A 25,926-nucleotide genomic window follows, 5' to 3' on the forward strand; every position below is an offset into this window, starting at 1 on the left:
TAGCTCACCCAAGAGCTTCCAAAAAACCCCCTCAGTCAGTAAGGAGGGAGCGCCAAGCCCGAGGCAGTGGGTTCTACCTGCAGTGAAGAAGATGGCCATCTGCACTGTCATCCCGGGAGGTCTCACAGTCCTTCTCGAGGAAGACTCCTGGTGGGGAAGGGCTGAAATACAGCAAAATGAAAAAGGACCTGACTCTGAGTGCGAGAATTTAGAAACATGGTGCACTTGGAATAGCTTGCCTTTCCCTTTTAAGAATGTGGGTGTCGCCCTTACATGTCTCAGGAATGACCCCAGTGTCCTGGCCCCTGCCCACAAAGCTGTCCCCTTCATCAGGGCAAATGAGTATTTCTTCCGCCCTAACCCCGCAGTGCCTGGAACATGGCATGATGAACGGACTGGGGCCCACCTGCCCTCCAGCTGGGACAGCTACGCTGCAGCACCATCCAGAGGCTGAGGGGAGGCCAGGACACTGAATGCTGTCCTGGATTGTGGAAGCTTGGATGACTGGAGCTGGGGGCTACTATTCAAAGGGCATAGTGAGGGGTTAGTGAGACTCACAGCTTCAACCAGACATGACCAGGTGACCTAAGAAGGAAGCCAGGTTATAAATACCCTGATGGGGATGGTAAGCTTCTTAAGGGTGGGGGCTGGGATCACAACAGGCACCCAATTCCTGGGAAATGAGTAAGTGGGCATGTGGTCAAATTAATATGTATTTATGATTTTAAAAACTCTCAATAATCCAGAAGTAGAAGAAAATTTACTTAACTTGACCAAGAATATGCATATTAAACCCAAGACCTTCATAATGTTCAGCATCAGAATGCTGAAAACACACCCATCAATGCCAGGAGAGGACATCTACCCTCAGCACCAATGTGGGATAGTTTTGGAAATGCTAGTCAATGCAATAGGTTTTTTCAAAAGCAAGAAATTTAAATATCTGGAGAAAGAGGTAAAATTATCATTAGTTGCCAACCTAGAAAAACTAAAAGAATCAACTGGAAAACTATTAGAAGTATTAAGACAGACTGCTAAGGTAGCATTCACTTACATAATACACTGGACCTGTGAACAGTGTGGGTTTGAACTTCGAGCCCACAACCAGCTAAGGCAGTTGCTAACTGGAGAGGAGAAAGGGAGACTTCAGCAGTTGTGTGGTGCGTTCCCAGGGGCTCTGTGGCCCTGGTATAAGAACAGATGGGCAGCGGTGTGGTTTGGGGAAAGAGTCTAAGTCTGGTAAAGGGACACACATCCTATCACATCTTGGGGCCAAGATGGGAGTTTAGTAGATGAAGCCTGGATCCCTCCTGGCCCCACACAAAGGTGGTTCCAGACAGATTCAGACCTTGATATGAAAGATAAAACTATAAAGTTAATACAAGACATGTAAGAGAATATCTTTAGACCTAGTCCAAGGAAGAAGTTGTTTTTTTTTAAAAATATATTTTTATTGATTTCAGAGAGAGGAAGGGAGCGGGAGAGGGAGAGAGAGAGAAACATCAATGATGAGAGTCATTGATCAGCTGCCTCCTGCACGCCCCCTGCTGGGGATAGAGCCCACACCCGGGCATGTGCCCTGACTGGGAATCGAACCTCGGTCTCCTGGATCACAGACTGATGCTCAACTGATGAGCCACGCTGGCCAGGAAGGGAGAACCTTTTAAACAAAGCATTAAAAACATAAAACATAAACCACAGGGCAAAAAAACCTGTACACTTGGTTACATCAAAATCAAGGATCACTGGGGACTAGACGGCAGGCAGGGGACAGAGTAGAAGAGCCTCCCAACGTCTGAAGCCAAGAGGAACGGATATCTGAAACACATGAGGAACTCCTGCAGACACAGAGAGCCAGCCAGCACCTCCAGAAGAAAAATGAGTGTAAAAATATCTGCAGGCAGTTCTCATCGGAGATCCAAGGCTCACTCCTGGGAGTGAACAAGAGTACTGGCAAACAAGGGGTGAACATTAAAGCACCACTGCCCTCCCCCTGACTAGATCAGCTGGTAAAGCCAGGTGCTGGGACCGCCCTGCTGTCCACTTCTGGTGACTGAACCAATCCCAGCCCCCAGGACCCCTGGGTGGGAGTGCACAGGATGTAGGGATGGAGCTGAAGAACATGCCAGGAAGAAGGTGGGCCCCACAAGGACACGCTGCAACAGCAAGACATGGGGTGGCCACAGTGTGGGCACGGCGTGGGTATGCGGTGGGCAGGCACAGGAGGAGGGGCAACGAGGAAAAGCATGTACCTGAAAGGACACAAAGATGTCAAACTAAATCCTATCCCTGCATCAGTCAGCAATCTCAGTAAATGTAGTTGCAACCCTCCTGCCAAACGAGACAGGTGTTCCGATGGATGAAAAAGAAACCAAACGGCTATATATCAGTTATAAAAACACCTAAAATATAAGCATAAAGGACTACAATTTGGGGAAGATGTTAAGAGGCAAATACTACCCAAAGAGAAACTGAGTTAATACCAAATAAAGGCGGCGTCAAGGCAAAAACCACGCGGAGGGGTAAAAAGGAAACTACACAGCGACAAGAGGAAAACTTCACCAGGAAGATGGAACAGGTCCACACTTACGTGCAGCCGGTCCATGGCGTCCATACAGAGGAAGCAGCCATGGACAGATTTAAGGAAAGCAAATCCCACAACTCCGGGAGGCTTTACTTCTCAGAATTGATAGATTAGGTAGACAAAAAATTCGTAAGAAACTTGACTGATACAATTAACAGATACGCTCTAATGGACACAGAGAGGACCCTAGACCTAACAGACAATATAAATTATTTTTTAAATAGCCATAAAATCATTTACAAAAATTCAGGATTTAGGCCACAAAGCAAGTCTCAAAAAAAAATTAAAAAAAAAAAATTCATGCTTTGTAACCAAAATGAAATTAAGTTGGTCATCAAGAATAAGAATAAAATATTCTTACTCTAGTTTTGGAAATTAAAACATTTTTAGCCTGATGGGTGTGGCTCAGCAGTGGAGCATTGACCTAGGATCCAGGAGATCAGGGTTTGATTCCAGTTCAGGGCACATGCCCAGGTTGCGGGCTCGATCCCCAGTACGGGGTGTGCAGGAGGCAGCCGATCAACATTCTGCTCTAACATCAATGTTTCTCCCTCTCTCTCCCCCTCCCTTCCTCTCTCTCTAAAAATCAGTAAAAAATAATATATAGATATATAGATATAGATTCTATAGATATAAGATTCTATACATCTGTATCTTTATATCTATATCTATGGGTGCTTGCCAGTTTAACTCAGTGGTTAGAACGTCAGTCTGTGGACTGGAGGATCCCGGGCTCTATTCCGGCCAAGGGCGCATACCTTGGTTGCAGGCTAGATCCCTGGCCCCGGTTAGGGTGCGTGCATGAGGCAACCAATCGATGTGCCTCTCTCACATCAATCTTTCTTTCTCTCTCTGTCTCCCTCCCCCCTTCCACTCTCTTCTCTCTTTCTCACACTCTCTGAAAAGCAATGGAAAAAATATCCTTGGGCGAAGATTAAAAAATATATCACCAACTGCAGTAGTGTCCCATAACATATGTTATCTATATATTACACATATATGTGTACATATATGTACACACACATATATATATTTTAAAAAGTGCCACAGACGGGGGGGCTTAAAACAACAGAAACTCATGCTCTCACAGTCTGGAAGCTACAATGCCAAGGTCAGGGGCCAACTGGGCTGGTCCCTTCTGGAGGCCATGAGGGACACTGTCCCAGGTGTGGACAACTGGCTTGTAAACACATCGCTCCAATCCCTGCCTCCCTGGTCTCCGTTTTCTTATAAGGACACCAGTCCTACCAGATGAGGGCCCACCCTGCTCCAGGTTATTTCATCTTAAGTAATTACATCTGCAAAGGCCCTATTTGCAAATAAGGTCACATTCACAGGTACTAGGGGTTAGGACTTCAACTTGTAATTTTAACTCACAACAATAGACTCAAAACATATACTTGATAAAATACTACATCCAGTCATGGTGAAAAGCCTAGCAATAAGAGGGGACTTCCCAAGCCTGACGGACAGTATCACTGAGTTATTGGGAGAGCAGGCTTGCAGCCTGAGCGTTGGGACAAGGCCAGGGTAGTGGCCCTCCTGGGTTCAGTCCTGGCCACTGTGGGGCGGCTGGCCAGCATCACAGGAGATGGATGATGAATCTTTAATGAGATTAATGAGAGCTCAACAAAAGTGCAAAAAACAAGACTGACATAACAATCAATGTCTATTCAGCAGTGACAATCAGAAAATATGACTTTAAGAAAGAGGTATAACTTACAAAAGTCAGAGGTATAAAATTGATAATATATCTAGAAATAAACCTTAAAAATATGCAAGTCATTTGTGGAGAAAAGCATAAAATACACCATCTTCATACATGGAACAAGACAATCTAATAAAGATGTTCATTTCACCCAAACTGACGCATAAATTCAACACAATTCTAATCCACATCCAAATAGGGCTTCTGGGGGAAGTCCTGATCCCATGGACCTGGTGATCTCACTTCACGGCAGAACATCTGAGATGCTTTTGGAGAAAGGATATTCTACAGCTTGTCACTGGGCTGGAGGGTACAGGGGTAGGCAGGGTAGGGGGCTGCTTCTCCAGGCCAGTACCCAGAGTGCAGATGACAATTACATTTGTCAACAGCATCCTAAAAAACCCCCATCCCTTCACCTAATTACACAGATGAGTCAGCAATCAGTAAAGAATTCAAAATCATCACAATCCAATAAAAATGAGCGGTTGTCTTAGTTCTGGATAAGAGGAAACATAGGACAGCTTGTGGGCTGCAGCACAGCGTGGGCTCCTGAGGACACCAGAGGTCACTCAGAGCCCACACACCCATCTGCCTTCTCCTCCTGTTCACCCCTGGGCACCTTGGCTACCATCAATGGAATGTATGTTCTTTGCACGACTCCCAGGCATCCACTCTGAGCCACTCAGACCCACTGGGCCGCAGACACCTCCTCAGTGACCTGACCCCTGTGCATGTCCGTCTTCCCCACCCCGTGCAGGAGCACCACAGCCAGCTGTGCAGCCCCCAAATGCAGGGAATCTGCCTGCGCCCGCCACCCGCTCTACGCGCTGCCCTCCCGGTGGTGGCCTATTGGCCTGTCCTTCCCAGGCACTTGTGTGTCTTTTTCAGAGGAGCAAGACAGACTCCGCGGTGCAGACCAGGTCTCCCTGGCTTTGCGTTTCCGCGCCCCGGTGGAACCGCCCGCGCCACCGCCAGGCCTCACCTGCTACTCTCCTTCGCAGCCCCAAACGCCACCTGCCGGCCGCGCCCCAGCGGCTCCTGCGCCTTCTCGGCGCCCGCGTCGGGCTCGGGCTCCAGCGAGGAGCTGGTGCTGCCGTCGCGGCTGAGGCCGCTGCCGCGCGCGGGGCTGCTGTCCGCAGAGGCCCGCGGGGACTCCGTGTTCTGCTTCAGGGTCTGCAGCTTGGCCAGCGGGATGATGTCGCAGCCCTGCGGCCGGTGCCACACGGTGCGCTGGGTGGTGGCGCTGTAGTAGTAGAAGCGCGACGTGTTGGGATCGAAGAGCTCCCACCACTGGTTCTCGCCGGTGCGCTTGATGCGGACGCCCGCGGGCGGGTCCCACACGCACTCGCCCGTGACCAGGTTGGCGTACATGCGCTCCCGGGTGCGTGGCTCGATGATCTCCACCCACTCCAGCCTGCAAAGAGCCCCACAGTGTGAGTCGCGGGGCCGGGGACGCCCAGCTGCCCCGCACCCAGCCCCTGGACCCCGGGGCGCCTGCAGACCCCGCACCCAGCACGGGCGCTTCCTCACATCCGTTTCAAACGCGAGGCGTCCTGTCACACGAGGAAACCTTCCCGAAGCCTGTTAGTATCTCCTCTTTACTTACGGAGTCCAGTTTGGGGGACACACAATCAGTCCATAACAGATTGTGTCTGTTTTATCATTTTTTCAGGTTCATAAAAAAGTTGGAAAAATAGCCTTCCTCCAGATCCCTCAGTTAGTGCCCCACAGGACAGGTGCGGGGTCAAGGTCTGGCGGGGGGCACAGGGCAGTGACGGGCACGCCCACGGCCGGGGCCAGGCTCCCCCGGGCACGCTGCTGCCCCCTCCTGGCTGGAGCCGGGGAGCGCGCTGTGCCCGCAGCGCCGCGCGGCCTCCTCGCCCGCAACCACCGCAGCGGCTACGCGGAGCTGGCCGCACGCTGGTGCCCTTTCCATCCCCTTCCACTGGCATGAGGTGGGTTTCTGTCCTAAGTGACTTGTAATAAAAAGACTGTCCGTCATGCTAGCACTGGCAGCTGCCATGGGACATGCCACCTTTCTTTCGAGAATTTTTATGAGTGTATTTCAGCCAAACTAATGACATGCGGGGGATCACGATCTCAGATGCACCCAACACCTTTCTACTTTGCTGTAATTTCCAAATTTTCTACAATGTTACAGATTACTTTTGTAATTGGACAAAATTAATACACGTTATCTTCCATAAAAACTGTACTTTTTACTGGGGCATAAAATAAATGAGACTTTCGGTATCAATCTTTAAAGTTTTTTAGGGGGGGTCAATGGTCTCTCCCTGGGGCATGGTCAACAGTAACTCCTTGTGAGGATTGTTTTTCGGTGTTTTTGTTTTTTAATGTTTTTATTGATCTTCAGAGAGAGTGGAAGGAAGAGAGAGGGATAGGAACACCTAGAAACACAGATGAGAGAGAAACATCACATCGATCAGTTGCCTCCTGCATGCCCCCAATGGCATGGAGCCCACAACCAGGGCATGTGCCATGACTGGGAATCGAACCAGTGATCTCTAAGTGCACCGGTCCAGGCGCAATCGACTGAACCACACTGGCCGGCCAGGATGTGTATGTTGTTTTCTTTTTAGTCTTCACCTGTGGATATTTTTTCCATTGTTTTACAGAGAGAGTAGAAGGGGGGAGATAGGGAGACAGAGAGAGAGGGAGAGAGAGGAAGGGAGAGAGAGGGGGAGAGAGAGGGAGAGAGAGGGAGGGAGAGAGAGGGAGAGAGAGAGAGGGAGAGAGAGGAAGGGAGAGAGAGGGGGAGAGAGAGGGAGAGAGAGGGAGGGAGAGAGAGGGAGAGAGAGAGGGGGAGAGGGAGGGAGAGGGGGAGAGAGAGGGAGGGAGAGAGAGGGAGAGAGAGGGAGGGAGAGGGAGGGAGAGAGAGGAAGGGAGAGAGGGAGGGAGAGGGGGAGAGAGAGGGAGGGAGAGAGGCAGAGAAACACCAATGTGAGGGAGACACATTGATTGGTTGTCTCCTGTACTCTCCCTGACCAGGGCCGGGGATCAAGCCGGCAACTGAGGTACGTGCCCTTGGCCAGAACTGAACCCAGGACCCTTCAGTCTGACGGCCGCACTCTAAGCACTGAGCAGAAACCGCTAGGGCCAGGAGGTGTGTTTGTGTGTGTGTTTTAGAGGCCTTGAAATAAGATTATTCTCTTTTGGTTTTGTACTTTTTTTAGTCTACAGAAAATCTGTTCAGGTTTTCACAGATGAAATGGACAAGAAGGATCATGTCCATTTGCTTCAGGGCCCGTCAATAAGCATATGCCGAGGACAGCCTTCACTGGCCAGGTCCTGAATTCTGTTTTGTCCAGTCTCTATGCTGTCTCCACTTTGGGTCTCAGGTTTTCAGGGTTCTCTGCAGTTTGTCTTCAGTTGATTATTCAGGGTGTTTTTCTATATTTTAGTTGTAATTCCAGTTTGGTCCTGGGAGAGTGTAGCTTCCACTCAATCTGCTGCCATCTTCCCAGGATGTGTGTTTTAATCTGAATCCAAACTTAATGACAGGAAAGGACTTTCATAATTAATAACTAAACAAAGTTATATAGACTCTTTTTAAAAAGCCATGTAAATGTTTATATGTATATATTTTCCTAGAAAATTGTGTAAAGGGTATTAAAAGGGTTACCTTTTGGTAGAATTTGCCACAACTTCACATCCCCCCCTTTATTTATTTTTTTCCCCAATTTCCTGAATAATGGAAATTTTAAAACATACACTAAAATAGACTAGTATAATGAATTCCCAGGTATGTGGTTTTAATTTTTCTTGATTATTAATAAAGTCAAGCATCTTCCTCATATTCATGAGCCATTTATATTTTTCCTTTACTAAAAACACGTGACTTTTGCCCAGTAAAATTTTTTTCTTACTGATTTGCAAAAGCTTTATTTTTAAAATTATATATATATTCTCGATAATAACCCCTCTCAGTTACATCATTACAAATCTCTCTCCTGCTTGAGGCTTGTCTTTTCTCTCTTTTTGATACCTTGTCTTTAATGAAAAGCTTTTAATTTTAATATAGTTGAATTTATAAATATTTTTCTTCATAATTTCTCCTCTTTTTATCGTGTTTAAGAAATCTTCCCTACTTCTGGTCAAAAATATTCTAAGTTGACTTGCAAAGTTTTATAGCTTTGCCTTTCATGTTGAAATTCTTAACCTACTTGGACTGACTTTTGTTTACTGTGAGAAAGCCCATTTTCCCCACATGGATAACCAGGGTCTCTGTGATGGACACATCAGGGCACCTGTGTCTGAGCTCCTGCTTGCTCACTGGTCAAGCCTCCCCTGACCAGCACACATTGTTTTAATACAGGGCTTTGTACTACGTGCAGAATTTCCTAGGCCCCACAACCTGCGTCTCAGTCACATCCTGGCTGTTCTTGATCCCGTTTCCCCTTATGAATTGTAGAGCCAACTTGTCAACGCTCATAAATTCTGTTGGCACCTTTGCTAGATCTATCCCAGGAGAAAACAGAAGACTTTGTGATGATTTAGTCTTCCACCCAAACTATGGTGCATCCACTCATTTAGGACTTTAAAGGGACAGGTTTACTCATGGTAACACGTGACATGAGCGAGCACTGGGCCATGATATCTGTGACGTGCCCGAGACAACGTAGAAACAGCACTGTGTGTGGAGGGTAGAGGGTGTGGAAGAGCACACAATGGTCACAAAGGGTGAACCTGGGCAGGGGACACATTCCTGTTCCTGCAACTTTTCTGTATATGTGCAATTATTTCCAAAGTTAAAAATTAGAAAAATAAAAATGAAAGAAAAAATAAAAATGATGAGCTATGGCTACCTGCCTTGGGCCCAGCCTCAGGGCCTGCAGGGTGTCCGGCCTAGGCAGCAAGTCTACCTTGTGTGAGAAGCAGCCCCTCCCTCTGTTCTGAATCTGCAGCACGAAGTGGGGACCATGCCTTGGGATTGGGCTTCCATACGAAGATGGCAAATTCAGAAGTGAGCACAGATCGGCCTCAATCCCTCCCCACTGAGCCAGTCCTCTGATAACCTAGCACCCCCAATGGCTTCTCCTCACCTTGTGCCCGACCCTGAAATCCGAGGCTCTTGCACACCAGCATTATGGCTTTCACATTCGTAATCCTGTGTCTGGGACATTGCAGCCTTTTCCTGAGGACCCAGGTGGACAGTCTCAGCAGATCATTGGGATGCCCCGTCCAGCATCACTCAGGAAGGTGCCGCCCTGTGAGAGAGCAGTACTGTCTAAGCACATAAATTCAGAAAACATCTTATTACACCTTTGGGTTTCAGGAACCAGTAACAATTCAGCTAGTCCCTCGCAGCCCAGTATGCCGGTGAGAATGAGGAACGCCCAGTCCTGAGAGAGCCTCTGAGCTCCCCGAGCCATGCTCCTGAACCCCAACCAGGACCCAGCCTTTGCCAGCCCATGAGAAGCCATGCAGACCCCCTCACTCACTGGCCCTAGGAGAGCTGCCCACTGCCTCTGAGATGTAGAGCCCTCTGGCTGCCAGGCAGCGCGCTACTGTGGAAACTTGGGTGAAGCTCCCAGCACAGCCCGACAAGGCAACGCTCAAGAACATTCAATGCACCTGGTTTACGACAGTGACGTCTCAAAAGTGTTGTGGTGACTACATATAAACAGAAAAAAAAGAACCCTGATCCAAAACTCATTTCTAGATAAACTGTGGATCTAAATGTTAAAAGTAAAACAGCAAGGCTCTTAGAAAAATGTGGAAGGAAATCTCTGCGATCGTACAGGAGGCACAGGCATCTTCACCAGAATTTAAAATCGGACTATCAGACTTCTCACCGCTGGTTTTGAGCAATTTGATTATGATGGGCCTGTGTTATTTTATTAGTTTCTTGTGCTTAGTGTTTGTTAAGACTGTTTGATTTAGGTTTATTGTTTTCACCAAATAGTTTTCCTGTCCCTTCCCCTTTGGGAACTCCAATTACACAGACACCAGCCCTCCGACAGCTGTCCCTCATCTCAGTCATGCTCTTTTATGCTTTTATTTATGTTTTTATTGATTTCAGAGAGAGGAAGGGAGAGGGATAGAAACATCAATGATGAGGGAGAATCATTGGCTGGCTGTCTCCTGCACGCCCCCTACTGGGGATGGAGCCGGAAACCTGGGCATGTGCTCTGACCCAGAATCGAACTGTGATCACCTGGGTCATATGTTGATGCTCCACCGCTGAGCCACACCAGCTGGGCTGGTTTTGCTTATTTAAAAGTACTTTTCCCCTCATTGTTTTAGTGTGGATCAGTCTCACTGTTTTGTCTACAAGTTCACTAATCTTTTCTTCTGCAGTGCCTATTCTGCTATTAATCCCATCCAGTGTATTTGTATTCAGACAGTTTAGTTTCAGCTCTACAAGTTTAATTTGTATTTTTTTTAGTTAACTGTCTTCACCATGTCTGTACTTAATGTGCCCAGTATTTCCCTGTTTTGGGGCATATAGAATGCAACTACACTGCTTTAAGGACCCTGTCTGCTCAGCCTGTCATGCCAGTCAGTTTTGCATCAACTTTGATTGACTTTTCACCACATTATGAGCTGTATTTCCCTTTTGTTCCATGCCTGGTAACTTTTTATTGGATGCCAGACATTGTGCATTTCACCCTTTGGAAGCTGTGTACTTTTGTGTTCCTGTAAATATTCTTGAGCTGTGTTGGAACACAGTTACTTGGAAACAGTGAAACTTCTGGATCTTGCTTCTAAGATTGATTAGGGCACCAGAGCAGCATTTATGCCTGGGCTGACTGTTCTCCACTGCAAAATGAGGTATGAAGGTTTTCAGTCTGCCTGATGACAAGGCCCAAACACAAGCAGTTCCAAGTACGAATGGCCCTGCCCTGGCTTCTGTATTTTCCTCACACCATGGTAGAATAGCACTCTGCTGGAAACTAAGGCAGGTCCTCTGCACATCTCCAAGTTCTCTGTTTGCAGCTCTCTGCTCTGAGGTACACCTCTACAACCTCCAGTCACTGCGGTCACCCTGGACCCTGAGCTCCCTCTTCTGAACGCAGGCTCCTTGCAACACAACCTAGAAACTCCCCAATGCACGAAGCTGGGGAAATCTTCAGCCTCATCCTGTTTGATGCTCATCTCACGGGATCACTGTGGTGTTGCCTCATACCCGAAGTTTAGAAAAACTCAGATTTCATATATATGTCCAGCTTTTTATTAGTTCCGGGAGATGATAAATCTGATCCCTCTTACTCCACCTTCTGGGTGATGCTGCTGCCTCCCTCCCAAGAGCATGGTTTACAATTCTGACACTGTGAGGTGTGCATGGGAACTGAGCAGTCAGGAAAACGCTTGCTTCTGATGGAGTGGAAGGTTACAGAGAGGCAAGGGGAGGAGTCTAGTGTGATCCATGGAGGGATGGATTAGACTGGGAGACATCAGCAGGAACTTGTGTTTAGTGGAATATAGACACAGATGGCTACATCTAGAAACACATGTGTATACACATAGGTCAATATACACACATATATCTCCTTGCTGTGGCAGCTGAGAAAGCCTAGAACAACAGGCCATAGCAACTAGCACAACCAGCCCAGATCCTGGCTTTAACACCATTCTATAATGACAGGAACCAGGAACCCCTGGAGGAATGGCTGAGATGACTGCAGTAGGAAACAGGATACAGAGAAGAGCTAAATAAAAACAAAGCTCCACCATAATGGGGTATGGCATAGGGACCACAAAGCCAACTGAAAGTGTTCCCAGTGACCAAAGCTGGAGCAATTTGAGCAAGAAAAATATTATGTTGGATTATAACCCAAAGTATAACATAAATATCCAAAAGCCCATATTGATATAAATACATAAATAAATAAATAATAAAGCAGGGAGAAACAGACACAGCGCCCCTGCAAAAGAACAATCTGTGCAGCCACTCCGCCCTCCAGGAGGGGCACATGACTCTCCTCACTACCTTCTTTGCAAAGCTGCACACACACCTCAGCCAGGTGGGGCGCCCAGGCTGGCACCCAGCAAGAAAGCCACCTGGAGAGCACGTGTCTCAGCCTCCAGGCTGCCTTCACTCTGCTGCCTCGGGAACATGCCAAAGGCAGGTGGGTTGCACAAAAAATCGATTCGTTTAGCAGGTCCTATCCCAGCACTGGTCATTTTGTTCCAATTTGTCCAGGAACATGATGCGCCCTCTCAATGCTCAGAGTCTCCTGGCCTTCGGTCCAGGGAGGCCCTGCTTACCTTGGCGCTTGGAACCCTGGACACTGTATTTCCCCTGCTTCTGACGCCCACCAGGTGCCCAGGCTTCCCCTTGGCCCCCCGCACGGGTCACGCTGACCACGTTTGTGTCCATTTTTCACTGCACAGCACGTTCATTCGATGACAATTTTTTTCAGCCACATCCATGCTGTTACTTGCTGTTGCTAACTGGGCTCTCAGGTTTGTAATGGTTTTTTGTCTTTTTCTTTCTTGGTTCTCTCACATTCTCTCTTTTGGTTAATTTTGTCTTTTCTTTGAGCTCTTTTTATTTATGTATTTTGAATTTGTATTTTTTAGCACACAGAGAGGGTTCTATCAAAAATTTCCTCCTGTCTCCTGGGTTAATTCTTCTAAATGTCTTCTCACCAGCTGTTTCATTGCACTTACTGCCTTTTCTTTTCTCTTTCTCTTAGTGTCTACATAAGAGTTCCTTATTGGCTCCCAATCACTGCTCACTGTTAAATAAGGAAAGGGACAGGAGTTAGGGGAGACTAAAATTAGGTGTGTTGTTCCAAAGGCTCTACTGCCCAATATTCTTACAGGCTCTGCTCTGAAAATGAGTTTCTGGTATTAGAACATTTTTTGGTTGCAAGAGGCAGAAACTCAACTCAAATGGAAGCCCTGCACCCTTACCTGACGGGGCTGCCTGGGTGAGACTCAATGGCAGGACTCCCAGGAAGGCCTGCGGGCTGCTCCCCTTAGTGCTCTGCTCAGGCTGGCTGCACTTGCAGGCGGGCCCTCAGTTCACCACAAAGCAACACCCCATTCCCTCTGGTGCCAGCAAGAGTGTCTTGAGGGTTTCTAAAGGCCCATCAGGGCCATGGTTATGGCTGGTGCCATGAGGTGGGTGGGAGGGCAGCTCCCCAGCAACAGCTCCTTTAGGGTGACCGCTGGCCCGCAAGGTACACCATAGAAGCCATGTCTCGGACAGCAGAGGCCCCTCATCTCGGCCGGCAATGGCAGCCAGTGACCAGGGCCTGAGGACCTACGGGGGCCACCAGCCCCACAGCAGGTTGCGACTCCCCTGTCGTCTTCCCTGTTCCCTGGAGTCGCATCTTATAGAAAATGTGGATGGAGCACCCGCAGCTGGCCTCTCTCACCTGGCACCCATGTCCAGTTCTCCCACACCCACCAGGACCACAGGTCCACCTGTCAAGTCCATGTTGTCACTGGTATCCCTAAAAGTCCTCTTTATTAAGCACAAACTCAGCCTGCTCAAGGCTCTGGCTGCCACTCCTCCCAGCTGGCTGACATCCTTCTCTGACTTAAACCTCAATTCCCTGTTTTTCATTCTGTTCGTTCATTTCAGTGAATAGGCAAGTGTTGACTCAGCTGTGGTTTCCAGAAGGCCTGAGCTCCTCTCTCAATGCTGTTTTCCTGTCTCCCCAGCACAAACAATGAGCACTCAGTTCCACGTCTGCAGGCTGGGCTCTGAGCTGCAGCACAATGCCCCATTCTGCACCACAGGACGGCTGGCATCTCCGCACCCGCGCCTCTGCAGCAGCTGCTCACATCGCCTCGCCTGCTTCACAGGATGGCTGTCCTTACCATTAAAACTGTGACCTGACCCATTGTCAAGTCATCAAATCAGCTTGCAGGTCAAGACCAACTTCCAAACCTTCATGGGAGCAGGGAAAGCACACGTGCAGAGCCATATCGCTCTCGGAAGTGGATCTGACGATGGCACTGTCGGGGATAGCCCTTGGCTTCTGCCTGGCGCCAGGGTCACAGGGCAGGCCGTCAAGACACACAGCCCTGGACCCTTGGCAAAATATGACTTCACATGCCAGTCAGTAGTTGGAACAGAGAAGCTGGCCTGTGACCTGGGAAAGCCGACACCAAGGTCCCAGTTTGTTCCCAAAACACTTTAGCAGCACAGCACCGCCCCTCTGGGCTCTGAGAGACATGAAAACAGTTGTGACAGGGCTTTGTGAGGGAGAAGACAGCAGCTCTTGGCCTGCAAGGCTGCGTGAATGGGAATATCCCTGTCACCCTTCTAGTGCCCACGGGGTGGAAGTCTCCGTGCCGCTGCCCCCACCGCTCCCCCTCCAGCTTGGCTCCCCCACCCCACATGACGACTCAGGGGCTTCAGCACAGGCACTGGGGGCAGCATGGTGACCTAGACACCAGGACAGAGGGACCTGGGTCACCAGGGGAGGGAGAGCCAGCAGCACTTTGTGGCAGAGGACATAGTTCTTAATCCTGAAACGCCATTGTGATGGTTTAAAAGCACCTGAAATTAGAATAATGACTGTTCACAAATGCATCCCCGGTGCCTAAACCTTTGCTCAGCGAATCAACAAACACTACATGAAATAAGTGGCTGATTTCTTCACTGAAGTCTCCTTTCGAATGAAAAACGGCTTACGAGAGTGGCAGGTAGAGGAAGGTGGGACACACTCAAGCCTGGGGTGCAGCTCTTCTCACCAAGGGCACAGAGCGACCCACAGGCAGGCCTTGCCTCAGACAACAGCTGCTAAAAGGAGGCACCCAGGAGAAAGTCGGAGAGTTGTGAGGAAAAGTCTTAAAATGCAGAGAAAGGCAGCCCGGGCAGCCCTGCTCCCCTCCTGCGCCCACGACCGCCTGGCCTTGAGACTGAAACAAGCTGAGCCTTTTGCTTTTCAACAGCCAGAGGTGGACCATCTTCTTGTGCACAGGCCACTTCTCGCTCCCTTTGGGTCTGTTTTTCTTCCTGTAGTTTTACTCTCTGCGTTTGTTGCCTGAACTTACTTTATTTTTTTAATCCTCACCCAGAGATCTTTCCCTGGCTTTCCAGAGGGGGCATGAGAGACATGGATGGGCGGCCTCTGCACTAGCCGAGGGGCTGGGGATGGAGCCTGCACCTGAGGCATGTGCCCTTGACCAGAATCAGACCCAAGATCCTTCAGTCCATGGGCCAACGCTCTAACCACTGAGCCAAATTTTATTTTAAAATTTGTATTTTCAATAAAATAGTTTTAATTTCTATCAGTGATCACTGCAACTTTCCTCGAAAGGTCCCAGAGCCAACACTTCTCCAGCTCTCAGCTGTTTATGGGCCACTTCCCACCTGTCTATGCAGCAGGGGGGAGGTGGGGGGAGGGGGGAGGGGGGACTGCCAGGCTCCTGGGGGTTGCAATGTGGAGACAACACCTGCCCCTCTCTTCTGTTTGGTGACCTCCTATGAGCCTTAAAAACAGAACTCACATGAACTCACATCACAGCCTCCTGGTGTGGGTTTGCTGCCTGTTTCCTGGGAAAGGAAGCTGCCATCCTGTGGAAGGGTCCCACACTTGATCCTGGCCGACTCTCCCAAAATCCTCCATGTAGATCCCCCACTTGAAGGAGGCTCATCACTTGGAAAGTCACTCCAACCAAAGCCTCTTAGATGAAACAGTGGAGCAGCCCTGCCTTCCCAACCCTGAGGGCTTGGAGCCCCCAACACACAGCACCCCATCTCCCCACCGCTCTGCCATGGGCTGCCCCTTGTGAACCTGGGCCTCTAGTGATATGCTCCCCAACGAGGAGGCGGCAGGCACCAGAACCTTGCATCTGTGTGAAGAAATGGGGCTCAGCGCTCACTGAGGGCCTCCCACCTTTCCTCCTGTAGACCCTGCCTTTGGGAGCACCTGGCACCCACGAGCCAGTAAATAACATGGAAAATTCACTTGATGTGACAACAGTTGCCCTTTGCTGAGCACCAATCATACTCTCAGCAGCTGCAGGCACAGCACCTCTGTGGATACTTCACACCTGGGGCTCTTGTGGCTACCCTTCCCTCCACCTCAGTCCTCCTACAGATAAGCAGAAAGGGGTCCAGGGTCACTTGCTGGACAGACCTGGCCTGTGCTGACGCTCTGAGGTTTGGGTGTGACAGCAGGACAGATCCCAGGCAAGGGACACACCCAGAGCAAGGCAAGATGCTGACAAATACATACCATGTTCTGGCAGCCCCTTAATCACCATCTGGGCCTCCTGCCATCCCCCCATCTCCCCGTCCCCACTGTGGGAAAATTCCAGTCATTAGTGGGCGAGAAGGTCCTTGATGCCAACTTCCCACACAGGCTCTGGAACAGAAGACGCTCTGTGCTGGCTCCTCACAGGCTGGTGCAGAGAATGATCCTCAGGAAGCTGCAATCTGCTCCTAGAACGAGGCCTGCAGCCCCTGCTCCTCACTCACAAACATGGCCGCCCCAGCACTGTCCCCAGGGCGCCCCTGCACCTTCCTTCCCGCTAGGCTGGCAGCTCTGCCTGCACACACTGGGTGGTGCTGACTGTGTGTGTGGACATGTGTATGTATGTCAGCGCATTACAGCCCGTTATGACAGTGTGTGTGTGTGTTTGTGTGTCAGCACATGAGAGCATGTTGTAACTGTGTGGGCATATGTGTATATATGAGCACCTGAGTGCATGTTCTATGTGTGGACATGTGTATATATGAGCACATGAGAGCATGTTGTGACTGCAGACAGATGTGTATGTATGAACACATGAGAGCATATTGTGACTGTGTGTGTATGTGTGTGTGACCAACAGCAATAGGCCTGATGGGGTCTGGATAGGCCCTTCCCAGGTGCTGCTCCTCACTCCTTCAGAGACATCCTCCACTACCATGGCCACCCCTGCACCTGGCCTAGCCTCGGACGTCTCCATGAGCCCCTTTTGCACCTGGTGACTGGCGGGGATGGTGACTATAAGGGAAGGGAGGGGTCAATGCAATGAGGGGATATCTCGAGACTCCCCACAGGCCACGGCGGCTATAAAGTCCTTGGGTGGCGGTGAGCAACTAGAAAAATAAATAGGACCTGTCAAAGAGAGGGGCCAGCCCCCAGGACGCTAGACGCTCACATTCTGTGGGAGGTCTGACTCACTATGGAAGGCCCAGCACCCCCCCCCCAAGTAGGACCCTGTCCCCCAAGGTGAAAGACCAGCAGACATTTCTCAAATGCAGTTTGACAATTCCCACAAACACACAAACCCATGCAGCAGAACAGGGCACAGGAGAAGAGGCAATTCACTGGGTGGTGGGGGTGGGGATGGGGCAAGCAGCCACTGAAGATCTGGTCTGCGACCACGTACTGGGAACTGAACCCAGGGAGTCAGAGCTGAGAATGGCAACCAGGGGCCTAAGGTCAGCTAGACTCCCTTTCAGAAAGAGTAGTAAAATAAAGTTGTTTTCAGAAATAGAATCAAGAGCAGGACTTCCCACTCCACACCTAAGAGCATGAGGGATGGAGGGCTAGGAGCCGGACAGAACTACAGCACGCTCAATGCTTTCAAAAGCATAAAAGGAACCCAACCGTTGTGGCTCAGTGGTTGAGCATCAACCCATAGACCTGGAGGTCACAATTTGATTCTTGATCAGGGCACATGTCCTGGTCGTGGGCTCGATCCCTAGTAGAGGGTGGGCAGGAGTCAGCTGATAGATGATTCTCTCTCATCATTGATGTTTCTATCTCTCTCTCCCTCTCCCTTCCTCTCTCTCATATCAATGAAAACATATATTTTTTTAAAAAAGATTTGAAGATTGCAGTTCTGAAAATACTCAATGAGACGCGAGAAAATACAGGCAGGCAATTCAGTGCACTCAGAAAACAAATCAATGAACAAAACAAGTACTTTACCAAAGAGATTGAAACTTTTAAGAAGAACCAATCAGAAATCCTGGAAATGAAGCATGCAATTAAGGAAATTAGGAATGAGCTACTGAGCATAGAAAACAGAGCCAGCCAGATGGAGGAAAGAATTAGTGATATTGAAGATAGGAATCTAAAAATGATGCAGGGGAAAGAAGAGAGACACCTGAGCATAAAGAAAAATGAAAGAGCTCTACGAGAACATCTGACTCCATCAGAAAAAAGCAATATTAGAATAATAGGTATTACAGAAGAAGAAGAGAGTGAGAAGGGAACAGAGAGTCTATTCATACAAACAGTGGATGAGAACTTCCTAAACCTATGGAAAGAACTAGATCCTTGAATCCAAGAAGCAAACAAAACACCTCATAACCTCAATCCAAAGAGGCCCTCTCCAAGGCACACTGTGTTAAAACTAAAAAATTAATGACAAAGAAAAACATTCTCAAAGCAGCCAGGGAAAAGAAGTTACCTACAAAGGAAAAACTATCAGAATTTCACCTGACTTCTCAGCAGAAACTCTACAAGCCGGAGAGTGTGGAACCAAATATTCTAACGTCTGAAAGAGAGAAATTAACAGTCACGAATAATATATCCAGCAAAATTACCCTTTAAATATGAAGGAGAAGTAATATATATGCACCCAACCAGGGAGTACCAAAATATATAAAACAACTACTCACAGAACTAAAAGGAGAAACAGTTCAAAACACAATCATAGCTGGGGACCTTAATACTCCATTGATGGCTCTACACAGATCGACCAACAGAAAATCAGTAAAGAAATATTGGCCTTAAATGAAATACTAGACCAAGTGGACATAATTGATGTTCACAGAGCCTTTCATCCCAGAACATCAGATTATACCTTCTTCCCCAGTGCACGTGGAACATTCCTAAGGATAGACCGACCATATGCTGGGTAACAGAAGTAGTGTCAGCAAACTCAAGAAGATTGAAATTGGAGCCTGGCTGGATGTGGCTCAGTGGTTGAGCATTGACCTAGGATCCAGGAGATCGAGGTTCAATTCACGGTCAGAACACATGCCTGGGTTGAGGGCTCAATCCCCAGTTGGGGGTTTGCAGGAGGCAGCCGATCAATGACAACTCTTTCATCACTGAAGTTTCAACTCTCTCTCCGTCTCCCTTCCTCTCTCTGAAATCAATAAAGGTATATTTAAAAAAAAAAAAAAAGAGGAGAAACAAGATGGCGGCGTAGGTAACAGCTGTACGCGTCGCCTCCAACAACCACATCAAAATTACAACTAAAATACAAAACAGCCATCACTCAGAACCTTCTGAAATCTAGCTGAACAGAAGCCCTACAAGCAGGGAACTGAAGGAGCATTTAGAGTGGTAGGAGGGGTAGAGACGAGGGCAGATGGGGCTGGATAGCAGAGACGTGGCTCCAGGCCCACACCAGGTGCTGCAGATAAACTCAGGAGGGACATTTCAGCGGCAGAGGTTTCCCGAAGGAGTCAGGGGTCCCAGCCCCACAGCAGGCCCCCAGCCCAGGGATCCAGGGCCAGGAAGAGACGTCCCTACAACTTCAGGTTGTAAAAACCAGCAGGAACTGTGGCTGAGGGTCATGGAGGCTGCGGGAGCCCCAGCAGCTCCTGTTAAAGGGCCCGCGCACGGACTCACTCAGACACCCTCCCTCTGAGAACCAGCGCTGGGCAGCAGCTTGAAAAGAACCTGGGACACTTGGGGAGGAACTAACCTGCCTGAAATCGGGGCAAGAGGTGGAGGGGCAGCTTTCTCCCAGGCAGAAGAGCTGCAGAGGCGACTGCTCCTTTGGCGAGTCCTCCCCGCACACAGCCAACAGGCAGGCGCCATATTTGAATCGCCAGCACCTGACTCACACCTTTGGCCCTGCCCCAGTGATTCCCAGAGCCCCCCCCCCACCTGCAAGCTCATCCAAGCCATTTCCAGGGGCTTTTCTGTGCAAGTGACCTCCTGAGCCTCATGCTTAGGACTTTCCTAGAATCTCTCAAACAAGCAGCAGCGGGCCCCATGTAGCTTGATAAGTGGCCCCAGGCCTGGCACTAGCAGCAGCCTGCATTGGTTCATGGCTTGGTCTCTCCTGGATACTTCCAAGCCCAGCACAAGTAGCAGCCAACTATGGTTTGCTGTGTAGCTGATGCTGGGTGGCCCTGGGCAAGGCACTGGTAGAGGCTGACTTTGCACCTCCTGGGAGGCGCCAGAGAAAGTTGCACCTGGTGGTCAGACTCGACCACACTGGATTACAACCCTACCACATACACAAGTGACACACTAAAGGGGCACACTCGGTGAACACCAAAGCCCCACGGAAGTAAATCCTGATCCACAGGGGTGTCTCCAGCACAGCAGCTCTTTGGCTGTAGTTGCGGCTGGTCCAAACAGCTGATTGGCCGGGGAGTCAATTCCTCCCAGTGACGCCAACAGCAACCAAAGCTCAACTACAAGAGGACAGTGCACAGGGCCCACACAGGGGAGCACCTAGAAGGCCCAGCTCAGGTGACTTGGGAGGCTGAGCCACTGAACCCTACAGGACACCTACTAAACAAAGCCACTCTACAAACTCCAGGAGACATAGCAGCTCTACCTAATACATAAAAAAAAACACCTGGAAGCAGCCAAAATGTGGAGGCAAAGAAACGGGTCACAAAGGAAAGAACAGAAGAAATCTCTAGAAGAGGAACTAAATGAAATAGAGCCAAGCAAGGTAACAGATACAGAGTTCAGAATTTTGTTTATAAGCATGTTTAAGCTGACGACTATTAGGGAAATAACTGAGAAAATCAATGACATAATAAAGTATCAATTTGAAATGAAGGCTACACGAACTGAAATGAAGAATAATTTACAAGGAATCAAGAGTAGAGTAGAGGACTCTGAGAATCAAATCAGCAATTTGGAACATGAGGAAACAAAAAACACCCAACCAGAAGAGCAAAAAGAAAAAAGAATCCAGAAATATGAAAACAGTATAAGGAACCTCTGGGACAACTTCAAGAGGCCCAACATTCGTATTATTGGGGTGCCAGAAGGGGAAGAAAGGGGCCAAGAAATTGAAAACCTATTTGAAAAAATAATTACAGCAAACTTTTCCTACCTGGGGAAAGACTTTGACTTACAAGTCCAGGAAGCACAAAGGGTCCCAAACAAGAGGGACCCAAAGAGGCCCACACAAGACACATCATAATTAAAATGCCAAAGGTTAAAGACAAAGAGAGAATCTTAAAAGCAGCAAGAGAAAAGCAATTAGTTACTGACAAGGGAGCACCTATACGACTGTCAGCTGATTTCTCAACAGAAACCTTGCAGGCCAGAAGGGAGTGGCAAGAAATGCTCAAAGTAATGAAAAACATGAACTACAACCAAGATTGCTCTACCCAGCAAAGCTATCATTTAGAATTGAAGGTCAGATAAAGAGCTTCTCAGATAAGAAAAAGCTAAAGGAGTTCATCACCACCAGACCAGCACTACAGGAAATGTTGAAGGGTCTTCTTTAAGAAGAAGCTAACGAACAAAAGAATCTGATGAACTAAATAGATCCAGAGACACTGACACATGCAACAGACGGTCATATTTCACAGGAAAGAGGGAAGGGGGGTGGAGGGTGTGAAGAGATTAACCAAATAAGTTATATGCATATATGCATAACCCACGGACACAGTCAATATCAGGATAAAGGCCTGGAGAGGGGGTGGGAGTGAAGTGGAGGGGGTCAATTGGGGGGGGAAATGGGACACCTGTAACAGTTTCAACAATAAAGGTAAATTAAATAAATAAATAAATAAATAATAAATAAAAGAAATTGTACCAAGCATATGCTCTGACCACAATGCCTTGAAATTAGAAATCAACTGTAAAAAGGAAGTAACGAAACCCATGAATACATGAAGATTAAACAACATACTCCTAAAAAATGTCTGGGTCAAAAAAGAAATAAGAGATCAAAAGATATATAGAGACAAATGAGAATGACAGTGCAACATATTGAAACTTCTGGGAGGCAGCAAAAGCAGTACTAAGAGGGAAGTTTATATCATCACAGGCCTATCTCAAAAAATGAGAGAAATCCCAAGTAAACAACCTAACGTCACATCTTAACTAGAAAAGGAAGAACAAAAGCAGCTCAAAGTCAATGAAAGGAAATCATAAAAATTAGAGCAGCACTGAATGAAATAGAGAACAAAACGACTATACAAAAATTAATAAAACAGCCCGGCCGGGCGTGGCTCAGCGGTTGAGCATCGACCTAGGATACAGGCAATCAGGGTTCGATTCCTGGTCAGGGCACATGCCCGGGTTGCGGGCTTGATCCCCAGTCGAGGGTGTGCAGGAGGCAGCCAATCAATGACTCTCTCATCATTGATGTTTCTATCTCTCTCTCTCCCCCTCTCCTTTCCTCCCTCTGAAATCAATAAAGATATATTAAAAAAAAAAAATTAATAAAACAAAGAGCTGGTTCTTTGAAAAGATGAATAACATTGACAACCCCCTGGCTAGACTCACTAAGGGGAAAGAGGGAAAGACTCATATAAACAAAATCAGAAATGAAAGAGAAGTCACCACAGAAGTCACAAATACACAAAGGATCATACTAGAATATCATGAAAGACTATATGCTACCAACTTCAATAACCTAGAAGAAATGGATAAGTTCCTAGAAATATTTACCTTCCTAGACTAAATCATGAAGAATTGGAAAATCTAAATAGACTGATCAGCAGCGAGGAAATTGAAACCACCATCAAAAACCTCCCAAAAAAGAAAAGTCTAGGACCACATGGCTTCACCAGTGAATTCTACCAAAGGTTCAAAGAAGATTTGATACCTATCCATCTCAAATTCTTCCAAAAGATTGAAGAGGTGATACTTCCTAACACATTTTATGAGGCCAATATAACCCTGATACCAAAACCTGACAAGGACACCACAAAAAAAACAAAACTACAGACCAATATCTCTGATGAATCCAGATGCAAAAATCCTAAACAAAATACTAGCAAATCGAATGCAGCAGTACATCAAAAATAATACATCATGATCAAGTGGGGGTCATCCCAAGTGCACAAGGATGGTTCAGCATATATAAATCGGCCAATGTAATATATCACACTAACAAAAGAAAGGGTAAAAATCATATGATCTTATCAAGAGATGCAGAAAAAGCATTTGATAAGATGGAACATTCATTTATGATGAACACACTCAATAAAATGGGAATAGGAGGATACTATCTTATCAAAGTAAAGGCCATATATGATAATCCCTCATACTCAAAGTGAAAAACTGAAAGCTTTTCCTCTAGAATCAGGAACAAGACAAGGATGTCCACTCTCACCACTTATTCAACATAGTTCTGGAAGTCCCAGCCAAAGCAATCAGGCAAGAGAAAGAAATTAAAGGCATCCAATAGGGAAGGAAGAAGTAAAACTGTCACTTTTTGCAGATGACATAGTTCTGTATATGGAAAACCCTAAAGACTCCACCAAAAAAACTATCAGAAACAATAAACAAATATAGTAAAGTTACAGGATACAAAATCAATGTACAAAAACCCATTGCTTTCCTGTATACTAACAACAAAACTTCAGAAAAAGAAATGAAAAAAAACAATTCCTTTCCCAACTGCAACAACAACAAAAACTTACCTAGGAATAAACTTAACAAAGAACATGAAAGATCTATATGCTGAAAATCACAAAGCATTATTGAAAGAGACTGAAAAAGACATAGCAAAATGGGAAAATACCCCATGTTCATGGATTGGAAGAATCAACATGGCTAAAATGACCATATTACCCAAAGCAATACACAGATTTAATGCATCCCCATCAAAATCTCAATGTCGCTTTTTAAAGAAATTGAATGAGAAACCATCAGATTTGTAGGGAACCACAAAAGACCCTGAATAGCCAAAGCAACCCTGAGAAAAAAGAATGAAGCTGGAGATATCACACTACCTGACTTCAAATTATACTACAGAGCTACAATAATCAAAACAGCATAGTATTGGCACAGAAAGAGACACAAGGATCAGTGGGACAGAATAGAGAGGCCAGATATAAAACCACATGTACATGGGCAGGTAATTTTCGACAAAGGAGCCAGAAACACACAATGGAGTAAAGATTGTTTCTTCAATAAATGGTGCTGGGGGAGAGACAAGATGGCGGTGTAGGAAACCGCGGTACCTGCCGCCTCACACAACCATATCAAAATTACAACTAAAATACAGAACCATCATTCAGAACCTCCTGAAATCTAGCTGAACAGAAGTCCTACAATGAAGGAACTGAAGAAGCATTGAGACCCATAGGAGGGGTGGAGACGAGGTGCGGAATCAGGGCTGAATTGCAGAGACGTGGCCATGGTCCCACACCTGGTGCCACAGTTTAAAACCTGGCGGGATATCTCAGCACTGGAGGTTTCCCAGAGGTGCGAGGGGTCTCACTCCGACATCAGTCGTCCCAGTCCAGGGTTTCAGTGCTGGGAAAAGAAGTCCCACAACTTCAGTCTGTAAAAACCAGCGGGGACTGTGGGTGAGGGACACGAAGGCTGTGGCAGTCCCGTGCAGTTCCTCTTAAAGGGCTGGTGCACAGATTCAGATACACTCCCTCTGAGGTCCACCACTGGGCAGCATATTGAAAGGAACCTGGGACATCTGGGGAGGAACTACCTTGCTTGGATTCAGGAAGAGAGCTGGAGGGGCAGCTTTCTCCCAGACAGAAGAGCTGGCAGAGGTCATTGCTCCTTAGGCAAGCCCTCCCTGCACAGAGCTGGCAGGCAGGCACCTTCTTGGAATCTCCATCAACTTGACTTACACCTTTGGCCCCACCCTGTTGATTCCTGGAGACCTCACCCCTCCCTACTTGCAAGCTCATCCAAGCCATTTCCAGTGGCTTTTATATGCAAGTAGCCTCTCTAGTCTCATGTTTAGGACTTTCCTAAAATCTCTCAAACAAGCAGCAGCTGGCCTCAGCGTGCCCCATACATTTTGATAAGTGGCCCCAGGACTGGCACTTATGGCAGCCTGCATTGGTTCATAGCTTGGTCTCTCCTGGACACCTCCAAGCCCAGCACACGTAGTAGTCATCTACTGACTGCTGTGTAGCTCATGCTGGGTAGCCTTGGGCAGGGCACAGGCAGAGGCTGACTTTGTACCTCCCAGGAGACCCCAGAGACAGTGCACCTGGTGGTCAGCTTTGACCACACTGGATTACAACCCTACCATATCCATGAGTGACACTCAAGGGGCTCTACAGGACACCTACTACACAAAGCCACTCTACAAATTCCAGGAGACATAGCAGTTCTACCTCATACAAAGAAACAAACACCTGGAAACAGCCAAAATGTGGAGACTAAAGAAACATATCCCAAAGGAAAAAACAGAAGAAATCAGAAAAAGAACTAAATGAAATGGAGCAAAGCAAGCTACTAGATACAGAGTTCAGAATTATGGTTATAAGGATGCTCAAGGATCTTAGTACAACTATTAAGGAAACTAGTGATATCATCAATGACATAATAAAGAACCAGTCAGAAATGAATGCCACACAAACTGAAATAAAGAATAATTTACAGGGAGTCAACAGTAGAGGAGAGGAAGCTGAGAATCAAATCAGCAATTTGGAACATGAGGAAACAAAAAACACCCAACCAGAAGAGCAAGAAGAAAAAAGAATCCAGAAATATGAAGATAGTGTGAGGAGTCTCTGGGACAACTTTAAGCGTCCCAACATTTGCATTGTGGGGGATGCCAGAAGGAGAAG

At 47.5% G+C, this 25,926-nt stretch overlaps 1 protein-coding gene across 4 annotated transcripts in view; it reads right to left on the reverse strand.

Annotated features, from left to right (window-relative positions):
* Positions 1–25,926, reverse strand: part of ARHGAP39 (Rho GTPase activating protein 39) — a 74,496-nt gene that overhangs the window by 31,146 nt on the left and 17,424 nt on the right. For all 4 annotated transcript variants that reach the window (XM_087825578.1, XM_087825575.1, XM_087825576.1 and 1 more), the window contains exons 2-4: positions 9,356–9,520; positions 5,275–5,706; positions 78–161 (exon numbers count right to left, since the gene is read on the reverse strand). In XM_087825578.1, the coding sequence (XP_087681704.1) occupies positions 78–161; positions 5,275–5,706; positions 9,356–9,435 (596 nt within the window). In that variant the 5' untranslated portion in view covers positions 9,436–9,520. The remainder of the gene's footprint in view (positions 1–77; positions 162–5,274; positions 5,707–9,355; positions 9,521–25,926) is intronic.

This window comes from Miniopterus natalensis, chromosome 16, assembly GCF_054644295.1.
Source record: "Miniopterus natalensis isolate mMinNat1 chromosome 16, mMinNat1.hap1, whole genome shotgun sequence".
Classification (NCBI taxonomy): Eukaryota; Metazoa; Chordata; class Mammalia; order Chiroptera; family Miniopteridae; genus Miniopterus; species Miniopterus natalensis.